General features: G+C 41.7%; 1 protein-coding gene and 1 long non-coding RNA gene across 3 annotated transcripts; one reads left to right on the top strand and one right to left on the bottom strand.

The window, feature by feature from the left end:
- LOC110393689 lies at window positions 144-6,126 on the bottom strand. Its single transcript, XR_002435120.1, has 4 exons — window positions 5,799-6,126; window positions 4,465-4,558; window positions 3,296-3,392; window positions 144-2,724 (listed from the first exon to the last, which is right to left on the bottom strand). It is a non-coding gene; the product is annotated as an uncharacterized LOC110393689 (long non-coding RNA).
- Window positions 6,126-22,504, top strand: TCP11L2 (t-complex 11 like 2). 2 transcript variants are annotated; one of them, XM_021386820.1, is made up of 11 exons: window positions 6,126-6,337; window positions 9,341-9,460; window positions 11,728-11,897; window positions 13,209-13,341; window positions 14,263-14,383; window positions 14,813-15,033; window positions 15,586-15,722; window positions 16,670-16,857; window positions 18,247-18,428; window positions 19,133-19,305; window positions 19,862-22,504. In XM_021386820.1, exons 3-11 carry the CDS (start codon window positions 11,762-11,764, stop codon window positions 20,104-20,106), a joined length of 1,536 nt encoding a protein of 511 aa, XP_021242495.1. In that variant the 5' UTR covers window positions 6,126-6,337; window positions 9,341-9,460; window positions 11,728-11,761; the 3' UTR covers window positions 20,107-22,504. The 2 variants fall into 2 exon arrangements, with proteins under 2 accessions (XP_021242495.1, XP_021242485.1); XM_021386810.1 differs by having other exon boundaries at window positions 13,206-13,341.

Below are 22,723 nucleotides of genomic sequence, written 5' to 3'. Positions count from 1 at the left end.
CCGCCACGCACACGGACACCGACTCGTCTGGGGGGGGCACGGGCAGCGCGGCCACTCCCAGCCCCGAGGGGAACGCGGCGCTGCCCCGCGCGGCTTCGAAGCCCGATGCGGGCTGTGAGACAGATCAGATCGTACTGCAGGAATAGTTAGGTGTGTCAAAAACACGCCTTGAGTTCATTAGCATTGTACCTCTTTTTAACTTCTTTAGACTGGTGGCACCAGTTAGCATAGGGACTGTTGTTGTCTGATAGGCACCTAACTGCTCTGCCAGCTCACTGAAAAATGTAAGGATGCTATGGGCATAGACCTTTCAGTGTACTCCCTTAGTCAGTGATGGATTACAGGGATGGGGGTTGGTAACCTTTTAGGTAAAGAGGCCCCTTTACATAAAAGTGTCCACACATCAGGTTGCGTATTGGGAACGATTTCTTCTCAGAGAGTGGAGCTGCACTGGCATAGGCTGCCCAGGGAGGTGGTGCAGTCACCGTCCCTGGAGGTGTACCAGAAGAGAGAAGCTGTCACACTGAGTGACGTGGCCTAGAGCAGTCACAGACGTGGGTTGATGGTTACAGTAGATGATCTTAGTGGTCTTTCCAACCTTAATGATTCTATGATCATGCACTGTGCAAGGCAAAGATGGTCACAGCATCTGACTTTTGTAACTATGGGTTGTAGTTCTGGAAGTGAGTCCTAATTCTGACAAAAAGGAACTGAGGTATGTGTTCTTTTAACCTCAACATCCAGGCAGCAGCAATACAGACTTCTTCATGTATGCCGATGAAATACATTGCACTTGCAGTTGCTTGGCTTTCTTCAGTTCTTGAACTCCCTGTGCTAAACAGTACTTTGCTGTTCCCTTTGAAACTGGAAGCAAGGCTTATTCTTCTGCCCATTGAATCACAGAGTCGTTTGAGTTGGAAGGGCTCCCTAAAGGACATCTAGTCCAACTCCTCTGCAATGAACCAGGACACCTACAGTTAGATCAGGGTGCTCAGAGCCCCTCCAGCCTGACCTTGGATGTCTCCTGGGACAGGGACCCACCACCTGGGCAACCTGTTCCAGTGCCTCACCACGCTTACCAAAAAAAACTTTTTTTCTGTTTAGTGAGTTGCGTGAAGATTCAGAGCAAGATGCATATTGGAAGATGCTATTCCAGAGCTGGTAATGGACAGCTTGTGGTCAGGTGGTGTCTGCATAAAGCTGGCAGCTTCCAATCCTTGGAGCCAGGATTCTAGACCCAGGACAGTCTTGTGACAAAGCATCCAATGTGACAGAGTTTGTAATTGGAGAATCTTAAATAGAGAAACAAGTAAAAATGTCTTCTCTGCTTCTTTGTCCCAACACTTACCTTTGCTTCAGACAGAAATGAGGCCACTCAGTTTTTAATGCCTCCTTCTTTCTCCCTGATAGACGTGCTGAGTAACTAGGTCATCAGGATGGACTCTCAAGGATTCTTTTTTATTTTATCGTTTAATCACCAGATGGTGAACAAAGTAATCTGATTCTTTATTGCCGCTATCTTTCACAGCTATTAGGGAAGAGGCTTACACGGCAGACTTGTATCAGTGCTTCTGCCTTGAGTTTTCTCAGGAGGTTCACGACAAGTAACATGCAAAGCAATCATGGAGTTAGACCTGGGCTAAGAGCAAACAGCCATCAGACAATCAGTAGTACTGGTGTTGATTTCAAAAGGATTTGTTTGGTTTTTAAGAATAATGCAATGAAAAGCTCTTGGCAGTTGGTTACTCCCTCAGACCTTGCTCTTCTTCCCTGCATTTTAATATGCATCTTTCTATGTAAAGCTAACTTTGAAAAAGTCTGTGTTCATGTCTGTATCTGTTATTATTTGCCTGTATTAAAGAAATGTGTGGGATGAAAGTGAAGTGTAATTCTGTGCAAGACATAGAGTCAATCAATGAAAACAACCTTTCAAAGCTCTACTCAGGCTTCTGGGCAGAGAGATCTTTTATACATAGTTTCGCTGTCTCTAAGACATGACAAAATGTTAGAAGCAAGAAGTTCTTTCCAGTTCTGTACCTAGGCTGCTGAACTACTAGTGCAAATTTGATTTGTATCCTTTGTGTGCTTTTGTGTTATACTGAAATGCATTTGCGTGCCAAGAATCATTCCATGAGTGGAAGTTCATTACACATACATGCAAGCCTTGATTCCTTGCAAGAGAAAAGCTTGGGGTGCTAATTTATCTGTTCCTCTATTTGATTACAGCAAGAAATTCAACCAAGTCTTATCTTGGAAGATATTTTCTTGTTTGTTTGTTTTCACTTTGATTTCCAGTACATTCTTTTTTTTTTTAAATAAAGTTTAGATTAAGTATTCCTCAGAGACAGTGAATCCTAAGCCTAGGCAGGATTGCAGCCCCAGATTTCACACATCTGATCTTTATGCCAAGGATTTGGATGAACCAAACTGTTCAGCCTGTACACAGTGTTCCAGTTAGTAACTACTAGCATGGGTCATGAAAGGAAAACTTACAGTTAAATGTCTTGACCATGTGTCACCGTAATTCTGTCAAACACACAGGTATGAGGTCAAAAGCCTCGCGCTGGAAAGGATGCTTAAGTGACTGTAGGTTATAGATACCACAGCAGAACTTGATTAGCTGGCTGCCCTGACCCTAGTGAGGAACCAAGCACTCACGCAGGGTCAGGAGTTTGTCTTACATACTTGCCAGAGGTGGTTGGAGCTGATACAGGTGGGCTTGCACTGAAACAGATGAAGAATACATAGAATACTCAGAATATTTGACAAAGTAGGTCAAACTCTCCTTTTCTTCTGTATAGAAAGAGAGATCACTAGCGCTGAGGGGAGAGTGCATTAAGAATTTGCTGTGGTGGTAAAGTAGCAAGATGCTGCAGCCGAGCACAGTTCAGGGGTTTTCTGATGTACTGTTTTCTCTGAAGTTTTCATATTCAGTTTTGCCACTGTATTAAATTTTAATAGTTTAGTATGTGAGAGGTAGATTGTGTTTTTGCAGTGAAAGTTTCCAGTATTCTCTGTATGTTGTGTAGGCCCTTACTGAACTTATAACCTTCCTGCAAAACAGTTAAATAAGTTGTTTTTCACAAAGAAAGCTGCTGAACAGAGTAAAGTTGAGATTGGGGAGTTCTGACTTGGGTAGAATTGAGATAGGCACAAGATAAAGGAAATATGTAGGGTGGGGAGAGCCTAACACCAGCACAGGACAGAACGAATGTGCTAACTTTTGGAAACATTGCCCTCCTGTCTCCATAGAAAAGTACAAAACATACCTAAAAACAACAGGTTGGTAACAGACCTTATATGGAAGTGTATCGTAGCAACAGCGTCGGGAAGACTGTGAGCCCGAGATGCCCAACCAATGAGTGCCAGGAGAGAGATTACCCGCGACGGACCTAGGATATATAACAGAGTGAATTTCACTGACTAGGCGTGCAATTTCTCCCTTGTCAATAGGGGGCGTGCGCCCATTATGGCAATAATTAAACTTGCTGCTACCACGAAGACCTTGCCTGAATAGAAATCTGATTCTGAGCGTTCCTCACAAGTGAGAAAAAGCAGCAGTCCTGTTTTCTTCTCACAAGACTGACTTCTCCCTGGAATACTGGAAACCCAATTGAAGCGCAGGCTGAGAAAGCATCTTTACACCTGCTTTGTAGACCTTTTGTCTCACCCTTTAGCCTATTATGAAATCTGGGCTTGATGGTCTCAGGCAACTCAGAGTCTTAACATCCATCTGTTAGTGGTAAAGCCAGTCTGCCTGGCTCAGTTATTAGGATTAGGGCAAAATATCTTGTGACTTCAAGATATGTTCTCAACTTTGTTGTCATGAGCCCTGGTGTAAACAACAACATGCCTTGCCCTTTCCCTTTCCTCCCACTGCAGCCATCAGTCAGTCACACGCTGGGACATTTCTGACCTGCGGGGCCCAATGCAGCTGCACTTATCATTCAGTAGCCATGTTGCCTTGGGCAGGATAAAACAGTGCATTAATTGTAAGCTATATTGTCTCCGCCAGTTTTACTGATAAAGAAGAGTTATGAGCTAGCTTGCTGCAAAGGCTGAGCACAAATGATTCTTTCATTTCTGTTAACGGTGGTTCTCTAATGAAAGGCCAATAATTAAGGCCAACCTGAGACACCAGTCAAACTTAAATTGTGCCTGCATGTCCTATGTAAGACATGGACATTGATCTTCTTAATTGGCTAGAACAAATTTAAAAGCTGTACAATTATTTTCCTGGCTGATACTGCAGAAGACACAGATGATGAGAAATGAGTGACATTTCTCCATGGAGCAAATCTCCACAGTAAATAATTTACCTCAAGATCTGCAGAGTGGACTATAGCTTCACATTCTCTGGACAGTGAAGGAATTGAAATTAGAAAGGTGGTTAAGTGCTAAGTACTGCAGCGTCTAACTTATTCTTGGCCTGTACGCTGGAGTATTGAAGCAAGATTTTGGTACCTCAGTGCCTTGGTCTCTCTCTAGAGCCATAAAGAAAGCTGGGTACTTTAGATGGCCTCCAAAACAGCCGGTGTGCTACGAGGGAAGAGCATTGCTGTGAATAAAAGAAAATGTTGCTTTAAAGCCATCCCTTTCAGGAATATTTTTAGAAGCTAGTTTACTTGGTGGGGATGGGGCAGCCCTTTCCCCTGTGTAAGCTGGTCCTGAGCACCAGAGGCTTCTGCAATTTCTGGCCCATGCAGAGTGCACACAAAATGGTCTCTGAGCCCCTGGCCCGGGTGTTTGTTCCAAGCACCGTTTGTGCAAGTTTAGATGATACAGCTGGTTAATTAATAAAGGGCAACAGCAGCCATCACACCAAAGATCAGAGCTTGTGTTTTCCTCACTCCCATCCAAAATGGATGAAATATATAATAAATAATGTATTTGTAAGTGAAAACAGTCCTGTACATGGCAGTCCAGCTGTAGGCTGTCAGTATTCTCCAAAGCTCTTATGAGCTTCTCTGAGATCATCGTTGCCATGCGTCATCCAAAAACTAGGGCAAAGTAGTGCAAACATAGTTATTTAAAATGCTGTCTTCTTTATGGAAGCAAGCGGATTAGGCTGTTGGACTTAATCTCATTTAATGTCTCCAAAGGCTGGACTGGAGCATCAGGGCTGACAGGTGCTCTGCTTCCCTAGGAGCCAGTACTGCTGCCTGAGCAGGGCCCCTGGCTCTTGCAAGGGCAACCTGCGTGCTCTGCATTCAGCGGAGGCTGTGTTTGTAGAACTTACAGCAGGCTTTGGTCTTTGAGAACACAACATCTGTCCCACACAGTTCTTGTCACATGTGTCATCCACAGGAAGGGGAGCTCTGTGTCTCCCTAACAGCCAGGGCTTGGTTTCATTAGCAGCTGCCCCAAAGATGACTGTCAGCATTCTGCCTTCCATGCTTCCTGGGAGGCAAGGCAAGGGCAGCACACGGCTCCTGTGGCAGGAAGCAGTGACAGCCCAGTGAGGTACTGCTGCCCAGCAGCTGTGTGAGCCTGCCCAGTGGTAAGGCCACGCAGCAATGAGCAAGGCATCGGTAATAACAGTGCTTCAGTGCCATGTTCCTCAGTGGGTGCAAACCGGGCCTCGTAATACCACAGGTGACTCAATGCCTCATAGTTGCCCTGAGGCCAAGATGGCGGCAGGGGGCACTGGGGGAGCCAAGATGGCTGCGGGGGGACAGTGGGAGAGCCAAGATGGCGGCAGGAGAGAGTCTCACCCCCACCACTGAGAGGGCAGGAAACCAGGCCAGGAGCATAGTTAAAGCTTCCTCAGCAACAGAACAAACAAAAAACAAACCCACCTCCAGCTGCTACCCCTATCGACCTCCCTCACGCTCCATCCCCTACAGCCCCTATAGGAGCGCACGCACCGCCCGGCCCCATGGGGGCGGATCGTGGGCGGGGCTACGTGAGGAGGCCCCGCCCGTCTCCGTGAAGGGGCGGGGTCAGCGCCGGTCGACGCCGCTCTTCCGTAAACACTACCCAGCCCTCTGGCCGGCCTTCCCCCGGCCGGGCCCATTCCACGCGGGGGGAGGGGAGAGCGCGACAGGGTTTTTCCTCTGTCACCTCCTCTTTCTCGTCGCCTAGTGCTCGGCTCCAAGCACACCGAGGGGACATATACTATTTCCGTGGGGAAGAGGGGGAGCTGGCCTAAATCCCTCGGGACAACTCGCCGCTGACGGGCAGGAAAGAGTTACTCCCCTCCCCCCCCGTTCCCGGCAGGGATGGGAGCGCCCGAGGAAGCCACTCATAGTCCGGGCTGCTACATAAACCCGGGGGGTGTTTAAAACCCCGGCGAGCAACGCGGAAGGGGTTAGGCTGCTTCTGCTGCGGGACGGTGGTAAGTGAGGGGAGACGGGCCGCCGTGCCGTGCCGTGCCGTGCCGTGCCGTGCCGTGCCGTGACTGTGGGGTGGGGGGCTGCGGGCTGCGGGGCCAGCCCGGCTCCGGGAGTCGCTGCCCTCCGGTGCGGTGCGGGGGGCGGCTGTCCCGCTGCCCGTCGGGGGTATTCCACCTCACAGGCACAGCCGCGGAGCTCCGCCGGCAGCGAGCAGTGAGGGCGCCCGGGGACGGACATTAAGGCCAGGACAGCCGGGCTGGCGGAGCGGCTCCCCCTTTTCCGTCTTTCCTCCCCCCGGGCCCGTCCTTGGTAACGCTGTTTGTTTTGGTCGGGCAGTGCCAAACTCTGTAAGTGTTAAAAACATGGGGCCGGGGGAGGAGACAGGCCGGGATGGAAGAGGAGGAGCCGGCGGTGGGAGGAGAGCTGCGGCCTGAGGGGCCCCGGCTGTGCCGGGTGGGGGGCTCTGTTCGTTCCTCGGGATGAAGGGAGAGCTCCGCGGGCGGAGACACGAAGCTGTCTGGAGTAACGCTCAACAAAGGCGCTTTTCTACTCTGGGGGCCGAGGGCTGACAGAGGTAGTGAGAGGGGAAACCCGAGCCGATGCCGCGTTGCTGATAGGGCATCAACCCAGCGGAATGAGGGCGATAAAATTTGTGCAGCAGTCCAGCTGGACAGAACGCTGAGAGAGGAGTGCACGCGGATGAAGGGCTGCGTTGAACAAAGCCACACTGTGGAAAAACTGTCCTTGAAGCTGTTATCTGAAGGAAAAAAATCTTTCCAAACTTTCTTTTTTACCCAGGTGCTTCTTAAGATAACAGCTAAAGGAAGCCCTCGGGAATAAAAAGTGTGTGTTCTTGAGAGCTAATCTCGCCTTGTGATCTCGGTCACATCCACAGTGGTCAGGTGGGGTGAAGGGGGGCTGTGCAGGAGCACAACTGTACCATACCTCTCTGCAGCTCTACAGCACGCTTCTCCCCTACAACGAACGATCCAGAGCTGCCTCAACAGCAGTGCTGTCTGTGCTAGTTTAGTTATTCCTTGTTACATTCTCTAGAAACTTGCAGAGAGGAAAACGGACTAAAACTTTGTACATATAGAAGGTATTTTTAACTTGGCCTCACATTTAGGGTTTATCTTTGAAGAAAGCCTACTGTAGGGAACATATTTTAGCAGCAGGTTGGGCGAGGTGATCTCCAGAGGTCATTTCCAACCCCTGAGATTGTGTGGGAAGGAGTAAATAAAAACGACAAACAAAATGGGACTGATCAGGGAAAAAAAAGCACTGTAATAAAATCCAATGACAAACATATGAGACCTAAAGTAAAAGTTTTTAAGCAGGAGGAGCAGAGCAGGCTATAAGCACAGGCAGAACCTTTGATAGAAAGGTGAGGTATTAAACTGTGTATTAAAACAAGAGCCTAATATGTAATGCTTCATGAACATACTAAAAATTAGAAGATGGTGTTATTTATTCAGGATAGGGAGTTAAAAAGGTCCTGGAAGGCTAGAGGGCTTTTTGAAATATGTAGGTCACTCTGAAAGCAGTGCCTCTTATTTGTTTCCAAGGAAACTACAACAGCTGAGAAGAGCGCAATAACATCAGTGGACAGAGTGCATTTTCAATAACAAAACACTATTTCTCAACATATTTACTATCATTAACTATGCATTTTCATCAGCAATAAACAAGAGCCTGCATGCTGCCCTTGTAATGTTCTGCACCAGTGGTAGCCCACTGGAGGACCCACGTTATTTAGCTGTGCTTACATCTGCTGGTTGGTCTCCGTAAACATTCAGTAAGCATTGGTGAGTGTCAGTGTGTGCCATTTTTTCTGCATGGAGGAATTCAATGACACACCTTTGCTTCATACAGACTTCCGTGTCAGGTGCTGTTCTGTCAGACTACTCCTCTGCTGCCATCTGTCCCGCAAACGCAGCGGAATATTGGTGGGAAGGTTCAACCTCTAATGCCATGCCGCCAACATCTGCCTCTGGTGTTGTGAGCCAACATAATAAAACAGGAGGCATTTCTTTCAGAGCAGCCCTCGTATTTCTTTCTTGGAAACTGTATTAATGTAAACTTAAAATTACACATGAACTTGGTCCTTAGTAATTTCTGACAAGCTCTGAACAAAAGCATAAGGACAAGAAGCTCTTGCAGTGTGTGTTATAAAGAATGGACAAGTAGCTTGATCCTCTGTTGTAATTAATTAGAAAAGCCCTTCTTGGTTTGTACTTAATGTTCTCAATGAATGTTCTTTCCTTTGTTCTTTAGGTGTTGGGTAACATATCTTAAAAACTAGATGGCCTTTCCGGATCCTATTTTCATATTCATTTGTTTACTTTGATGTGCTTGTTGCCTTCTCTATCTTACAACTTCGAGTGTAGCAGTAATGTTTTGAACATGCAGATTACATCCATTTTCTTCCTCACCACTTGGGGCATCCTACTAGGAAATATACTTATTGCAGCAAACATCAGTGTTTTTTTTATGTTGATTTGTTGGGACTGAAGTCTTCTAAAGCACTCTGCCAGCATCCCTGCTGTGTGTATGTATACAAGTATGAGTTGTAGGAGCAGGTATGCTGTCAGTGCATCAAAATAAGTCACGGTTCTCTTTCAGATACATTTACTTGTTGCTGGAAGATCCTTTGCTTGGAGTACTATGTAAAGACTTATTGTACCTAGGAATTTAATTCCTATCTTAACTATTTGGTTGTCTTGAGCATAATATTGTGATAGAAAATGGCAATGCTGGCATGCTTTTGGGGCTGTTTTAGTACTGCTTACTGTTAGGAGTGCTTTGCAAGTCTGAATATCTGATAATTTTAATATGTTATTAATATGTTATTATGTTGCTAATGTTTTTAGTATGTTATTTTAATATGTTATTCAAATTATCATACGGCTAAGAGGAAGTTCTAGATGATGTATAAATTGTGTGATATTTAATTTTTTTCCTTTTTAATACCTATCTGATCTCTTTCATGTTCTTTTAATATCTAGACTGAAGCAGTAGACACGTCCTGAAGGCAAGGAATTTACAAGACCTCTTGGGCCAGTACGCATCTAACAACGCACATCAGTTTTTTTCCATGGACCACATGCAACATTAGCCTTCTGGAGGTTAGTTGTTTGTATGTGATTAAAGAGGCTTTAGGCATGATTATAGCCAGGAAATCCTGTTCTGTGTTGATGTGGAAGCAATAGATGGGCAAGTAACATATGATTTGCAGGCTCTGTAGGGTTACTATAAGCAAGCAGTTCCACATCAGGAACCTGCAGTGTGTTTCTATGGTGAGGTTACTTGTCACAGCTAGTTTCTGGTCAGGTTTAGCTTTGAGATATGTAACACAAATCTTAGTAGAGGAGTTCTACGTTTGCATAACATGAACAAGTGACTCATTTCTAATTGTAACTTAGAGAAATACCGTTTCCGTTGAAAATATCTCTGAGCGTTTTGGTTTGCCAAGTTTTCTTGCAACTCCTTATTTTGTCTAGACAATACTATAAATATACATTTTCAGTTTTGTTAGGTATGCTAAAATCACTCTTTATTAAAAGACTTCTAATATTAAGTACCACAACTGAAGGCTCTGAGGTGACCTGATGGTGACCTTTCAGTATCTAAAGGGGAGCTACAGGAAAGAAGGGGACAGACTCTTCCATAGGATCTGTGGTGATAGAACAAAGGTAAATGGCTTAAAGCTCAAAGAGGGGAGATTTAAGTTAGATATAAGGAAAAAAATCTTTTACAGTGAGGGTGGTGAGGCACTGCAACAGAGTTGTGATGGGTGCCCTGTCTCTGGAGACTTTCAAGGCAAGGCTGGATCAGGCCCTGGGCAGCCTAATCTAGCTCTGGTGTCCTTGTTCATTGCAGGGGAGTTGAACTAGATGGCTTTCAGAGGTCCTTTCCAACTCGTAAGGATTCTGTGATTGTATGAACTAAAGCTGAAAGCCTTGAACCTATGACCTTCTATACACTGATGGAAGGTCTCTCAGTGACTTCTCCAGTAAGTTAATAAACTGTCAGCTGTCCTTGCTGATGTGAGCCCCTTCACGAAATAGAGCAGAAAGGCACTAAAATGCATCATCTTTGCTCTTGGTGTTTGCTTCCTCCTCCTCCCCCAAACAACTGTTAATCATCTCAATTAACAGGGGAGTATTCATTAGTGGAATAACTCAAGTTGTAAAGGTCTGTTAAGCATGAGCTGGTACTGGAGAAGTCAAGCAGTCTAAGCTGTAACTAGGAGCTAGCATAAACAAGTCTTAATCTTCATCCCCTTTTGTCTACCTCGCAACCCCCAATACATTTATTCACATAACTACACACAGCAATCATCCTTTTGCTGCCAAGAGTGGCTTTTTCCAAGTTCAGTGGAGTTGCAAAGTGCAGTATCCTTTGCCTGCTTATGCTGATGCTATTTAATCATGAGTGAAGTCATGTTACTTGCTGGCTGTGACTCTTCATAAAGTCTACTGCGGAGTACTTTGTGGCCTTAGTCAATGATGGACAGCTCCTTTTGGTATCTAGGTCAAATTCTTCTGGGAGTAGTTATGTCTGATTTCCAATTTCTCATTTTAATGTGATGATTAACATATTTTTACTTCCTGACTTAGAACTATTAATCATCTCTGTTGAGATATGCAACTGTCCAAGTTCTGTGTAGTTGCAGATTATCTGCCTGGGAGACAGTTGCCTTATGTAGGCAGAAGTACAATGAAGCATGAAACTTCATAGGATGTTATTTGTCACATACACTGAATGTAGTGCTAGAGGCTTAGAGCTGCTGTTTAAATTAAAGCATAAAAACCTACCTGCCCTCTCACCCCTGGAGCAGTGTTTTTGAGGTCTCTGCCATTTTTTGTCTGGTTTTGAGCAAAGCCTCACCTGAAGCAGCAGGCCAGGCTTCTTGATACATCCTGTCAGAAATTTAGCATTCTGAACTACTTGCCCATTGTTCCCCAGCAACTTCTCTGCTTGCTTCAGAGCTTTTGTTCTCAGTGCAGTCTGTGGCAGGAAGCGAATTGCTAAACATCACTTGATGGTGAAGTCAGGTGGGGGATGGTAACACCCTGATAATTGTCTTTTCATTGAGATCGCAAGCTTCCAAAATTCTTACAGCAAGCAATCTGGGAAGGTTACTGTCAGTAGTTTTTTTTAATCAATTTAAAGATTGTTAGGGATGGTAAAATATGGAATGACAGAAGGTACAAAAATGTCTTGCAGGACAGATACAGTTTATTAATAAACTGTATGATACTGTGTATGTCAAGCCAGATCTTTTTTGTAGCACTTTTTAAGGAAGGCAACTACTTGTTCCTTGTTCACACTATAATCTGTATTCAACTTTGAGAACCAAAAAACATAGGAAGTGTGTTTGGCTTTCCAGATCTTGTTTACTACACCAGCTAAAGGGAATCACAATGCCTCTCAGCGATGACCAGAACAGTGATTCTGATTCTTCTCGCCTCTCTGAAAGTACAGCTTCTTCTAGCGACTCTGAATATTCAAGACAGAGCTTTAACAGTGACTCTTCAAGCAAACCCAGTTCCCCAGCTTGTAAGCCTGTTTCAACCTTTCCTGTGTTGTACATAGATGCTTAAAGCTAACCTATCCTCTGTCTCTTTCATATAGTGGTTAGAGCTTGGGAGTCTGAAGCTGTTTTTAAGGGTATTAAATGAAATGTGTGGCATTCCCATGGCCATGGAGTAATACATTTCTTTTTGTATGGAGTATCACTGATAGCTGTATCTGGGGGGAGTGTCTCTGTTGGCTTCTTCCCTTCAGAAAATGTAAGGAAAGTGTGCTACCATGGGTATCCTAGTCCACAGTTAATGTTGATGTTGGTAGCAGTTGCTCACTCAACCAAACTCACTTTGCCCTTTGTGTGCAAAGGGTGAATTTTGGACCACACTGTTCAAAATTAAACCTATTGCAACATAAAATTAACTTATAATATTACCTAAAGTTGCATGAAATTTACCTGTGGTTTTGATGTTTCTCTGGTAAACACTGGGATCGAACACTCATTTACACAAGAAAGATATTTCCTGAGTGAGTATCAATATGTAAAACCTTAATTAAAAGGTGCCTGGTGCTGGTATCTGTAAAGGTTCTCAGACCATGCATACCTATTTGGTGTCCAAATAAGTGAAACCTTGCATTAAAACAAGCTCACTAGTGGAGCAGCAATTGGCAATTAGCTCTTGATTCCTAAAAAGTAGTAATGACAGAGCAATAATCACAAATATTAAATGGGAGAACTTGGTGTTTTAGAAGCATGGATCTTAGAAACGCTCCTGCTTTCAAATATACTTAATGTTTACATTCTTAATGCACATTTGTTTAAAAAGGGGAGTGTAACTTACGATGCATCTGCTATGGATCTTAAGTAGGGGTTTATTAAATTGGTAATGTTAGAATCTTCTCTACAAGCAAGAAAAGCATTATCACATGCTCCAGTTCATACTGGAAGTCTGATATCTGTTATTGCCTGTGCTTTTCCTCTGGTGGATCCTGTAGAACAACTTGAAGGAAATCTGTGGACTATAAGGTCCTGTTTTGAAGGAAAAAAAACTATCTCCGTTAAGATGCGAAAACATAAAACTGCTTTTAAAAACGTGGTATTACCCACCCATCCACACAAACACACACACCCCCGATAAGCTGGGAGTTTCCTGAGTTAGTGTTTTAAGAAGATATAAAGGTCTGGTGATCTTAGCTTGTTTCTTCTAAAGCACTAGAGTCCAATTAGCAAGAAACAAAATTTCTTGCCTTGTTACTTGCATTCCAGGCTGCTAATTTTTAATAATACTTTGAATTGCACTTACCTACCATAGTGCTTTGTCTTGATTTTGTTTGATCCAGCAGCAAGTCCTCCCAAGATGGTTACATTTGATGAACTGATGGCAGCTGCAAGAAATTTTACCAATTTGACATTAGCTCATGAGATTGCTGTAAATGCAAATTTTTGTATAAAACACGAAGACTACCCACAGAACAGGTAAGGGCATGAATTTTGCAAAAAGCAAGACTGAGATGGAGAAGAGAGGAGAAATACAGCAGCATTAAAGCAAACAAAACGGCATTCTGAAAGGCTATGGGTGTTTCTAACGCAACTCCAGGAGTCACTGTCAAAGGTATCTTGCTCAGAGCAAGTATTGCAGCCCAGCTGGGTTGATATACTGTCTTAGAGCAACATATGCTCTGTCTTAAATGTTGTGTGGAAGGTAAAAGGCTAATGTCACATGAATTCACATAATGAACATAGTGAGTATTAGTCAGTTCTGTCTTGTTAGAGTCCTGTGGAGAAGATGAAATGGTGGGCTTCTGTGTAGCTGTTTGTAGTAGAAATTTGGTCCCATGGCGATAAGGAAGATTAGGCTCATCATTAATTTATCTCTAATACTACCGTAGAAGAGTTGTAAAAGGATCTGGAGATCCAGAGGAAGTGAGAAATACCTTCCTCACTGTAGGTAGTTAAAATGTTCTTGATTACAGATGTTTTTTTTTTAGCTTAAAAACCTAATCTCTTGAGAAAACTAACATGAAAGACGGTCAGGTTTTTAAGTGCAGAAATCCCTTAAGTGTTAATTATATGATGGATTCATTTTTGAGAACACTAAGTGCATAACACACAAGGTTAGGGCAAACAGTACAGATTTGATAAGGATAAAGGAAAGGTAGTATCTCTATACTACATCTGAATTGTCACTTTCTAATACAGTGTTTTGGGAAAGGCTTCTTGGCATAGATCATATTTTAGGAGCTGATGATCTACAGCTCAAGAAAAATAGTTTCAGGTCACGTGATAGCTGGCAGTGTGTTATGTGTTTCCAGCAAGTCACTAGGTTAACCCTAAAATGCTTTTACCAAGAATGACGGCTATTTAGTGATCTTTGTCTATAATCGACTTCTTCCACAGCTTAGCAGGCACAGTGAAACGAATAGTACACAAGGCATTTTGGGATCACCTGGAATCGGAACTGAATGAAGACCCTCCAGAATATGAACATGCTATCAAGCTCTTTGAAGAGATTAAGGAGGTAACATTATTTTTTTCCCCCCTCTCCAATACTTGTGTCAGGTCTGTTAATTCACTGAAGGTTCTGTTAAGTCATAGTCAAGCCAATGCCTTTGAGTTCCTGCTTTTGAGATGAAGCCATGATTATACAGAATATCTGTAATATATCTATATTAACTATGATTGTGACCACACGCATAGGGGCATGCCCGATCAGCTTTAACTGTGGAATGGTTAGCTGCAAGTCAAAACTCTTCACGAAGCTTAACATTTCCACTAGTTTGTTTGACTGCACAGCCTTTTTCTTTTCTTACCTTAGATAACGTCCAGTCTTAATTATCCTGTTACAGATAAATACACTTGACACTAATATTAATCTTATTTTAACGTGTTTACAAAGTGCTTTGGTTTTTATTGATAAGCTTTTCATGTTTTTCCCCCCCTACTTTAGATTCTTCTTTCCTTCCTGACTCCAGGAGCAAACAGGATTCAAAATCAAATTTGTGAAGTTCTGGACACAGATCTTATAAGGCAGCAGGCAGAACACAATGCTGTTGATATTCATGGGCTAGCTAACTATATCATCAACACTATGGGAAAATTATGTGCTCCAATAAGAGACAACGATATAAAACAGTTAAAAGCAACTGAGAATATTGTAGAATTACTGAGGTTGGTATTTGGGTGGTTTTTACACTGGAAAAAAAATCTCTAATCTCATAGAGCATCTCGGCAGTGAAAGATGGTGGCGAAGGTCTTAAATTGTGGCAATTTTTAATTGTTCTCAAATTGTAAGAAAACTTGGGCAGTAGAAGCATTAAAGGCAAGAGGCAATTGCTATGATGTGCTGTGACTGGAATGTAGTATCTGTCATAATGAAATGAGTAGAATGCCGGAATTAAAGCTACTGACTTTGAGTGGTTAAACATTGAACAGCAACAACAAAGCACTCAAAATAACATGTGTTTCTGAGACTGCTGTTTGTCTTCTTCATTCCTTCAAAATTCAAATGGCATATTCGTTCTTCGTTGAACTTTTTATTGCGTGCTTCCTTCACATATGCAGACAAAAAAGTAACATTGTGACTGCTACATTTAAATAACAAGGAAGGAGAATCCTTCACCAAAATGGAAATTTAAGTGCTAATGAAGGTGTACCTCACTTCTGCTGATTAAAATCAATAGACTGTTCTAGCTGTCTTATTTTTAAACTCTCTTCTTTCAGACAAATATTCCATGTCCTGGACCTGATGAAAATGGATGTAGCAAATTACACAATTCAAAGCCTTAGACCATACCTTCGGCGTAATTTGGTGGACTACGAAAGAACAAAATTCCAGGAAATTCTTGAAGAAACACCAAGTAAGTATCAATCTCTATTTCATTTAAACCTTTTAAAAATATACATATTTAAAGATGTGTTAGATAATGTCTTAATTGCAGTTAACTTGGCAAGAAACTCCAGTAAGCAAATGCTGATTTATTGTAAGCATTTCTTGTCTATTGGGTGTTTTCTGACAAATTTGTATTGGTCTAATTGAGTAGTATCTGAAAAACAATGACTCTTACGATCTGGAGGCAGAAGCCTAGTGTTCTATTTTGAAAGTTGAGGCTTCTTTTCTACCCAGCAAGTCTGTTAGTCTGAAGTATATGTGAAAAACCAGTTAGTGTGCCTGAAAAGTCAGAAGGGGCAGGAGTCCTAATTTTTTTTTCTTTTAATGCAGACTTTGAGAAGTTACTTCAGGTCACCTTGATCCCCTGGTACAGACTTTAATGTTGCAAAGCAGCCTTTAAGAGAACATTTTTAAAAGGAGAAGAAAAAAGTAAACTTGCATCTTAAGTAGTGGCTTCTGAAATTGAAGCCCTAAGCCACTGGTACAGCCTGCAGTGTTTATAAGTGCAGCCTGTCAAGTAACGTTAAAAGAATTCATTTGGTGTTAATACAGCTTTTCCTTTCACCTCTGCATTCCAGTCCCATAACCCAACTACTATGTGGCCTCCCTGAAAGAGCAAAAAATCAATTGGGATCTTGGAGTTTTCGAAGGTCTTTATCATCAAAAATCTTGAAGTCGTACAGTTTCTTGTTGGGTTTGTGCAAACTGGTTAGAATATCAAGATGATCAGCAGAGCTGGTTGTTTTTTTTTTTTAAAAAAAGGGAAAGGTAGACTGCTCTGAAGTCATAGTGTCCACTGTGTTTTTTGAATTTCCAGAAGTACATATTAAGCTTGTTTATGTATCCAACTCTCCTTCTCAAGTTACTGCTTTGGTGGAAGCATGCGGTAAATCTGTGCTGATTTGCAATGCTTAGGTGCTCTGGATCTCACAACAGAATGGATAAAGGAGTCAATAGAAGATGAACTGTCATCCATTTCCAATGAATCATCCTCATCTCCTGGTGCTGATCATAGTTCTAAACCAAGTATTAGTCCTACACTGGTGCTAAACAATGGCTACTTGAAACTGTTACAATGGGACTATCACAAAACAATTCCAGAGGTAAGTGTGTTCCAGTGTCTTCAGATTTCTAGCCATTTGAAAATATTGACTCAGAATTACAATCATGCTATTAATGACAACAGGTAAACATTCTCTTGTGATTCGTAATCTTCTGAGTAGTAAATATGGAAATTGACTAGTCTTGTTTTCTGAACTGAGATGGGCAAGTTCAATAACCAGAAAAGTTTGTTTTCTCTCTAATCATAGCTCATCAGCTCCATCCTAAGAGCAGTCATGGCCATGGTCAAAAGGTGGACTTGTACTGATGGTGCTTGGCTTTATATATACATATAAAGAGTACATGTGTGTATGTGTGAGATTTACAACCTGATCCCCCCCAATTCTTGTTTCTGCTGTTCTGTTTTGGAAAACAAGGTACTGCTGGCAGATCTCTCTCAAAGAAATTGTATATAGGTATACAGGTGCATATATGCGTGTAAACTGTTGCTTCAAGAATCACTGATATTTCCCTCCAAGTCCTGATTACCGTCCTCTGCCACTTTAAATAAAGCCATTTGAAATTGTCTATCAGCTGGGGGTAAAATTAGCAACTGCAGCAAGCATCTTAGCCGCTATACTTAGCGGCTTGGCAGAGAATTCCCAGACTACATGGGGATGCACTTAGTGCTCTCAGTCAGCAGTAAAAAGGGAAAATACCTTTCTCTTACCATTTTTCCACCAATTTTTGAGTAAGAGCTACACACAGATATCTTCTGGTGGGTCTGGATTGTTCAAGTATGAGATTACTATTAAACAGTTAAACATTAATGTCCAGCTCGTCAGTGGGGGGGATTCGGTTAGTGTGAACTTTCAGACTTAGAATGAATAAAACTAATTTTTGAAAGTCTGCATCTTGCTCTGGTAATTACATTCTTGGTATGATTGGCTGGCTTTTTGCCTGTAGCATTATAGGTGACTCACAGAACCTGCTCGGCTGGTTGAACTGATGTTTGTCATACACAATTGTTCATTACTGCCAATCAGCTGCAGATGATGGCATTTTTCAAAAGACAACTGAATCCCGAGGACTGTTCTGTCTAATCCTAACCACTACAGTGTCCTCTGTATCTCAGAAGCATTCCACATCATGGGCTGAATTGCTGGCCGCAGATGACTGTCAGCAATGAAGAGAAATAAAATCCAGTTTCTTCAGTGTTCTGTTCACTGGAGGCCTCATCTTTCTTCCTCACCACAGGCTGACTTTGGGTACTAGTGCATAATGCTATTTTGTGCAGTGCTGCGTATTCAGAATGTTTTAGCTTCTGTCTCTTCTGACTTTGCGTATTTGTTATGGAAGAGTGTTAATGTTTCATGACTAAATCCTATCTGTCCTCCTGCCTGCTTTTCTCCCTCAATATGCCTAAACTGATATTATTGTTTTGCTTCTAGACTCTAATAACAGATGAAGTTCGTCTTCAGGAGTTGAGAGAAAAGCTGAATCAATTAAAAATCATAGCTTGTGTTTGTCTCATAACAAACAATATGGTGGGTGCAGCAATTGTAGATGTGCCTGATTTTGCCGACCAACTGAAAAGAATCTCTTTTCCTCTTCTTGAAGGCATGAGCAAGAAGTAAGGCCTTGTTTATCCCTCTTCATACTTTTTTAACAGGAAATACCAAGTGGATCTGAAAACTCTTGGGAAAACAGTTCAAATGTTATAGTCGCTGTTTGTTGATAGTGAATGGCAAAAGAAGGTGGCATTTGGATAATGCCCTCAGTACTGCACTTTAACTTTTGGTTAGTCCTAAAGTCAGGCAGGCAGATGGGCTTTGGTGTATGTAGATCCCTTCCAACTGAACTGCTGTAATACTAGAAAGGCTGCAGCAGTATATTCCCCAAGTTATATTTGCCAGTGGATTCAAGCTTGCTCTGGTAGCTTAAGTTATACAGCAGCTAATGTTGCTGCAGCTTGTGCTACGTGCAAGTATGATGTGATCTCAAAGACTGCCTCAAAAAAAATTCCGTTTTACTTTTTCCTCATGAAATGCTATGAATCCAGCCCTGCGGAATGCGTAAGCTCAAGGTCACTGTGAGTTGGTGTCATTGCTGCACGCTAAAAATGATTTTTTTTCCAGTTGGCATCCTTATCTTACAGATGCCAATTTGTCTTGTCCCTGTAGCAGTACAGAAATCTGCAAAAGCAACTGATAACACTTCTATATTCTGCCATTGCAGAAGCAGGTTGAAATGAAGGGGAAAAGAGATAGTGAGTTCACTTTAAACTGTTATAGACACTGTAAATCCTGTTAATGCTTTTCTGTTTCTTTCTTCCAGAACTTTTGATTTGAAAGAAGCTCTAAATGCTATTGGTGTTCAGATTTGCCTCAAAGTGAATGAGTCTCTCACTGAAAGAGGTCTTCCCACTCTTAATGCAGAAATGCAGAATAATTTAATGGGTCAAATCGCAAGTATTGTTGAGGAGAATAACCCCGTCAGTTCCGTGATTGGTTAGTAAAAATACATCATTGTCTTACTGTGTATGTATATCTATACAGAAGCTATTAGATAAATCTTAAAACTTCCAGCAAGCTTAATCAGCTGTCTATTTTTAAAGCACTTTCTTACTGCAGTAAAATACTGGATCAGCTAAGAGTCAAGAAACGTTGCTTTCCTGGAGGCTGTGCTCTGGGTATGCTGCAGGGTGTGGTTAGGTGTAGTGGGGAATAATTTTAAGTGCCCTTACAGGCCTGGAGATGCCAGAGCTTTGAAGGATACTCAGTCTCCTCTCTGTCATTTCTGGGTTTAAACCCAGAGGCTTTGTTTAGTATCTACTTCCTTTTAGGTCAAGTACTTGGTTGCAACAGGGTAATGCTCTGTCTGCCTTTCAGCAGCCAGCTGCAAAAGGCTTCCAGTGTTGCTTCTCTCAGCAAGATGAGCTTGGGAAAGAGTAGTTACCTCTATTATTGAATTTCTTGTTGTAGTGATGTACAGGGCACGTGGGTAGTGAGTGTGTCTTCATCTTGGTTTTACATTGTTCTGAACATACTTGATATTATGTTTCAGATAAACGGATCCAGTTGTTCATGAAAAGCTTGCTTGCTCTTCCAAGTTTTCGGAAATGTGTGCCTACACTGCCAGGAGGCCTTTCTGTGATTCAAACAGAGGTGGAACTTGTTGGATCTCAATTTGCAAGCATTGTGGATTTTAATAAACAAGTGTATGGACCATTCTATGCAAACATACTTAAAAAACTACTTTTTCCTGAGGCAGCAATAGGGAAAGCAGAAACAGAAGCGCCCTGCAACTGAGCAATAACCTATTTCTATACCCCTTTCTTTTACCTTTGGTCTTTTTTAATAGAGAGATTGTGATCTGGCTCCCCCACTAAGAACTCCAATGACTATTAATGAGAGCAATCTTGTAAATTGTATTTGGATAGTTTCTGAAATCCACGGGAAAGAAATTAATTTCAATTACATATATATTTTAATGAACTAAGTCTACTTAATGGATTGTGCCACTTGTATTTCACCTTTTGAGACAAGCATTTATTTGTATTTGTGGTGGGTAAGAGATGGCAAAGTACTTACTGTTTTGCCACCATTAAAAAATATTTTTAAAAATATATATTTACATATATCAATGCAATTTTAAGATGACAAAATAACTGTAGATAAAATGCATTATGCTTACATTGTATTTTTTAGAGCAACGTCTAATAAAAAAAATCATGATTCTGGTAAGACTTTGAAGTAAAAAAAAAAAGTATAGCACAACTGCTTTTGCAACCCAATCCAGGTTCATAGTAGGCAACTTCTGGTGCTCCTGCAAATACTGGAACTAAAATTAGCCCATGTTATGTTCAGGCATGCCAGTATTAGAAGTTGTTCTGGTATGGAAGTTACAGAAGAAGCCTTCATTATTTAAAATAAGAATCATTCAGTAGTTGTCAACTGGACGAGGTGGAGAGATGAAACACTTCAGAAACATGATGCTGGGCATGGGATGGGATAGGAACACAAATGTCTGTATGATACCCATCTAGTGAATGTCATTACAAATCTTAAGGCTAACCTCTAATAGATATACGTAAATTGATCTTAATGGGTATTAAGTATTTTTAAGGTTGGGCTTTCTGGCCTTTATTCTCAAAAGCACTTGGCTTTGGGAGTGATCTTACAGAGTACAACAGAGTGACTTCACCCTTATCTGTTGGATAAGGGCCTAGAAGTTTCCAAATGTATTTTGGGGACTCTTGTGTCAGAAAGCAGACAACTGGATCACTTGTAATTCTTGAAAATGTGATTATGCTCACTCTCAGTAGGTGTCTGGGAGAAGTGAGTATGTCTTCCTTTTGGATTTACACTGTTCTGAATTTGGCTTTCTCAAAATCCCTGCGGATTCAGCCCCAGTACTTGGTTCCCATTTAAGACAGCAGGAATCTTGCATACAAAATAGAATAGGTTTGGAACTGAGAGATATGGAAGTAAACTTCTGTAAGTTTACATGTTTTATTGTGCGTATTTCAGATATATTTCAGAGATACTGCTGGAATACTTAGTATACTCATGTTCTTATCTATGAAAATGAATCATAATTTACTTGAAAACGATCCTTTAATATATTATCATACAATGGTCCTTTTAAAGTGTCAGATATATATAAATTCCATGTGGTACAAGTTAAATAGCTTGGTTTTAGTATTTTATATTACAGTCTATTCTATGATGCAAAAAGTTGCCCATAAAAGCTTAATGTGCCACACATATTGTGTATATATGTTACTATGTCTATCATAACAAAACTGGGCATTATTAGCACTGTGGTTTTGTAGTCCATTTTTACAGAATTGTGTACCCTTTTTAGTAAGGGAAATGATTTCTCATCAGCTGTTCCTCAGTGTCTGAGGACTTTAGCCACGTGTACCTGGTATGAAAGTCTTTTTTTGAAATGCCTTGTTAGAAAACAAATGGCTATAGCGTGCTTCTGTTCTATCCTTTGTAAAAACTCTTGTTTAAAAAAAAAAAAGAGTATGTATTCTGAAGGGAACTTTTATAGAAGCCTGAGAAAGGAACTCTTAGAATACAGAAGCTGTACCAGCAGGTAAAGCAGCTTAGTTCAAACAAATATGGAACTTTGACATGCAATTCAAAATCAGTGAGAGAAGAATGCATTTCAAAAGCACTTAGAGGAAGTCCATTCTCTGTGATTTGCTACACCCTTGGGAATAAACACTTTGAGTTTCAGCCAAAAGATAATTTTTTTAATGGATATTGGAAGAACATTTATAATGTGACTATGAACTTTATCTTAATACAATATATACATTCTACTGTGTTTTTTGTTGTGTTTTTTTGGTGACTTGAAAAGGGCATTTTATAGCATGGCCTATGTTTCAAGCGCTTGTTTAATGTATTTTAATTTTTATTTAATGTTTCAACCATAGGGTTTGCATCTGTTTAATGTCATGTTACTGCATGCTGTTGACGCTACCCTGGCTGAAAAGCACTTGCCTCTACTCTGAAGTTATCCTTGTAAAACAGGATGCCATTCTGTAATGGCTTACATTGTTGAAATACAAATCTTTGAAGTTTTGTATGCATTCAATTGTTTGTGATACCATTGTGCTGAAAAGTCTCTTATGCAAATTGTTTCTGAAATGTAATGGATCATGTTAAATGCTGAAGATAAAGGACTGCACTAATATATTGTGGCTCTTCTCTTTTTCTGTGACTCTTTGGTTTCAGCTGGAGGGTAGAACAAAAGATTAAACTTACTACACAGTCAGACCAGTCAGTTCTTGACATCTGGGTCTTGATGAAATTAATCTGTTCTGTGATTATAGGTCACACTGAGGCCCTGGAGCATGTTCAGAGAAGGGCAGTGGAGCTGTGAGGGGTCTGGAGCACAAGTCTGATGGGGAGC

The sequence above is a fragment of the Numida meleagris genome, chromosome 1 (genome assembly GCF_002078875.1).
Source record: "Numida meleagris isolate 19003 breed g44 Domestic line chromosome 1, NumMel1.0, whole genome shotgun sequence".
Lineage (NCBI taxonomy): Eukaryota > Metazoa > Chordata > Aves > Galliformes > Numididae > Numida > Numida meleagris.
Note: the sequence above shows the minus strand (reverse complement) of the source record. Positions and strands in the feature narration are given on the sequence as shown.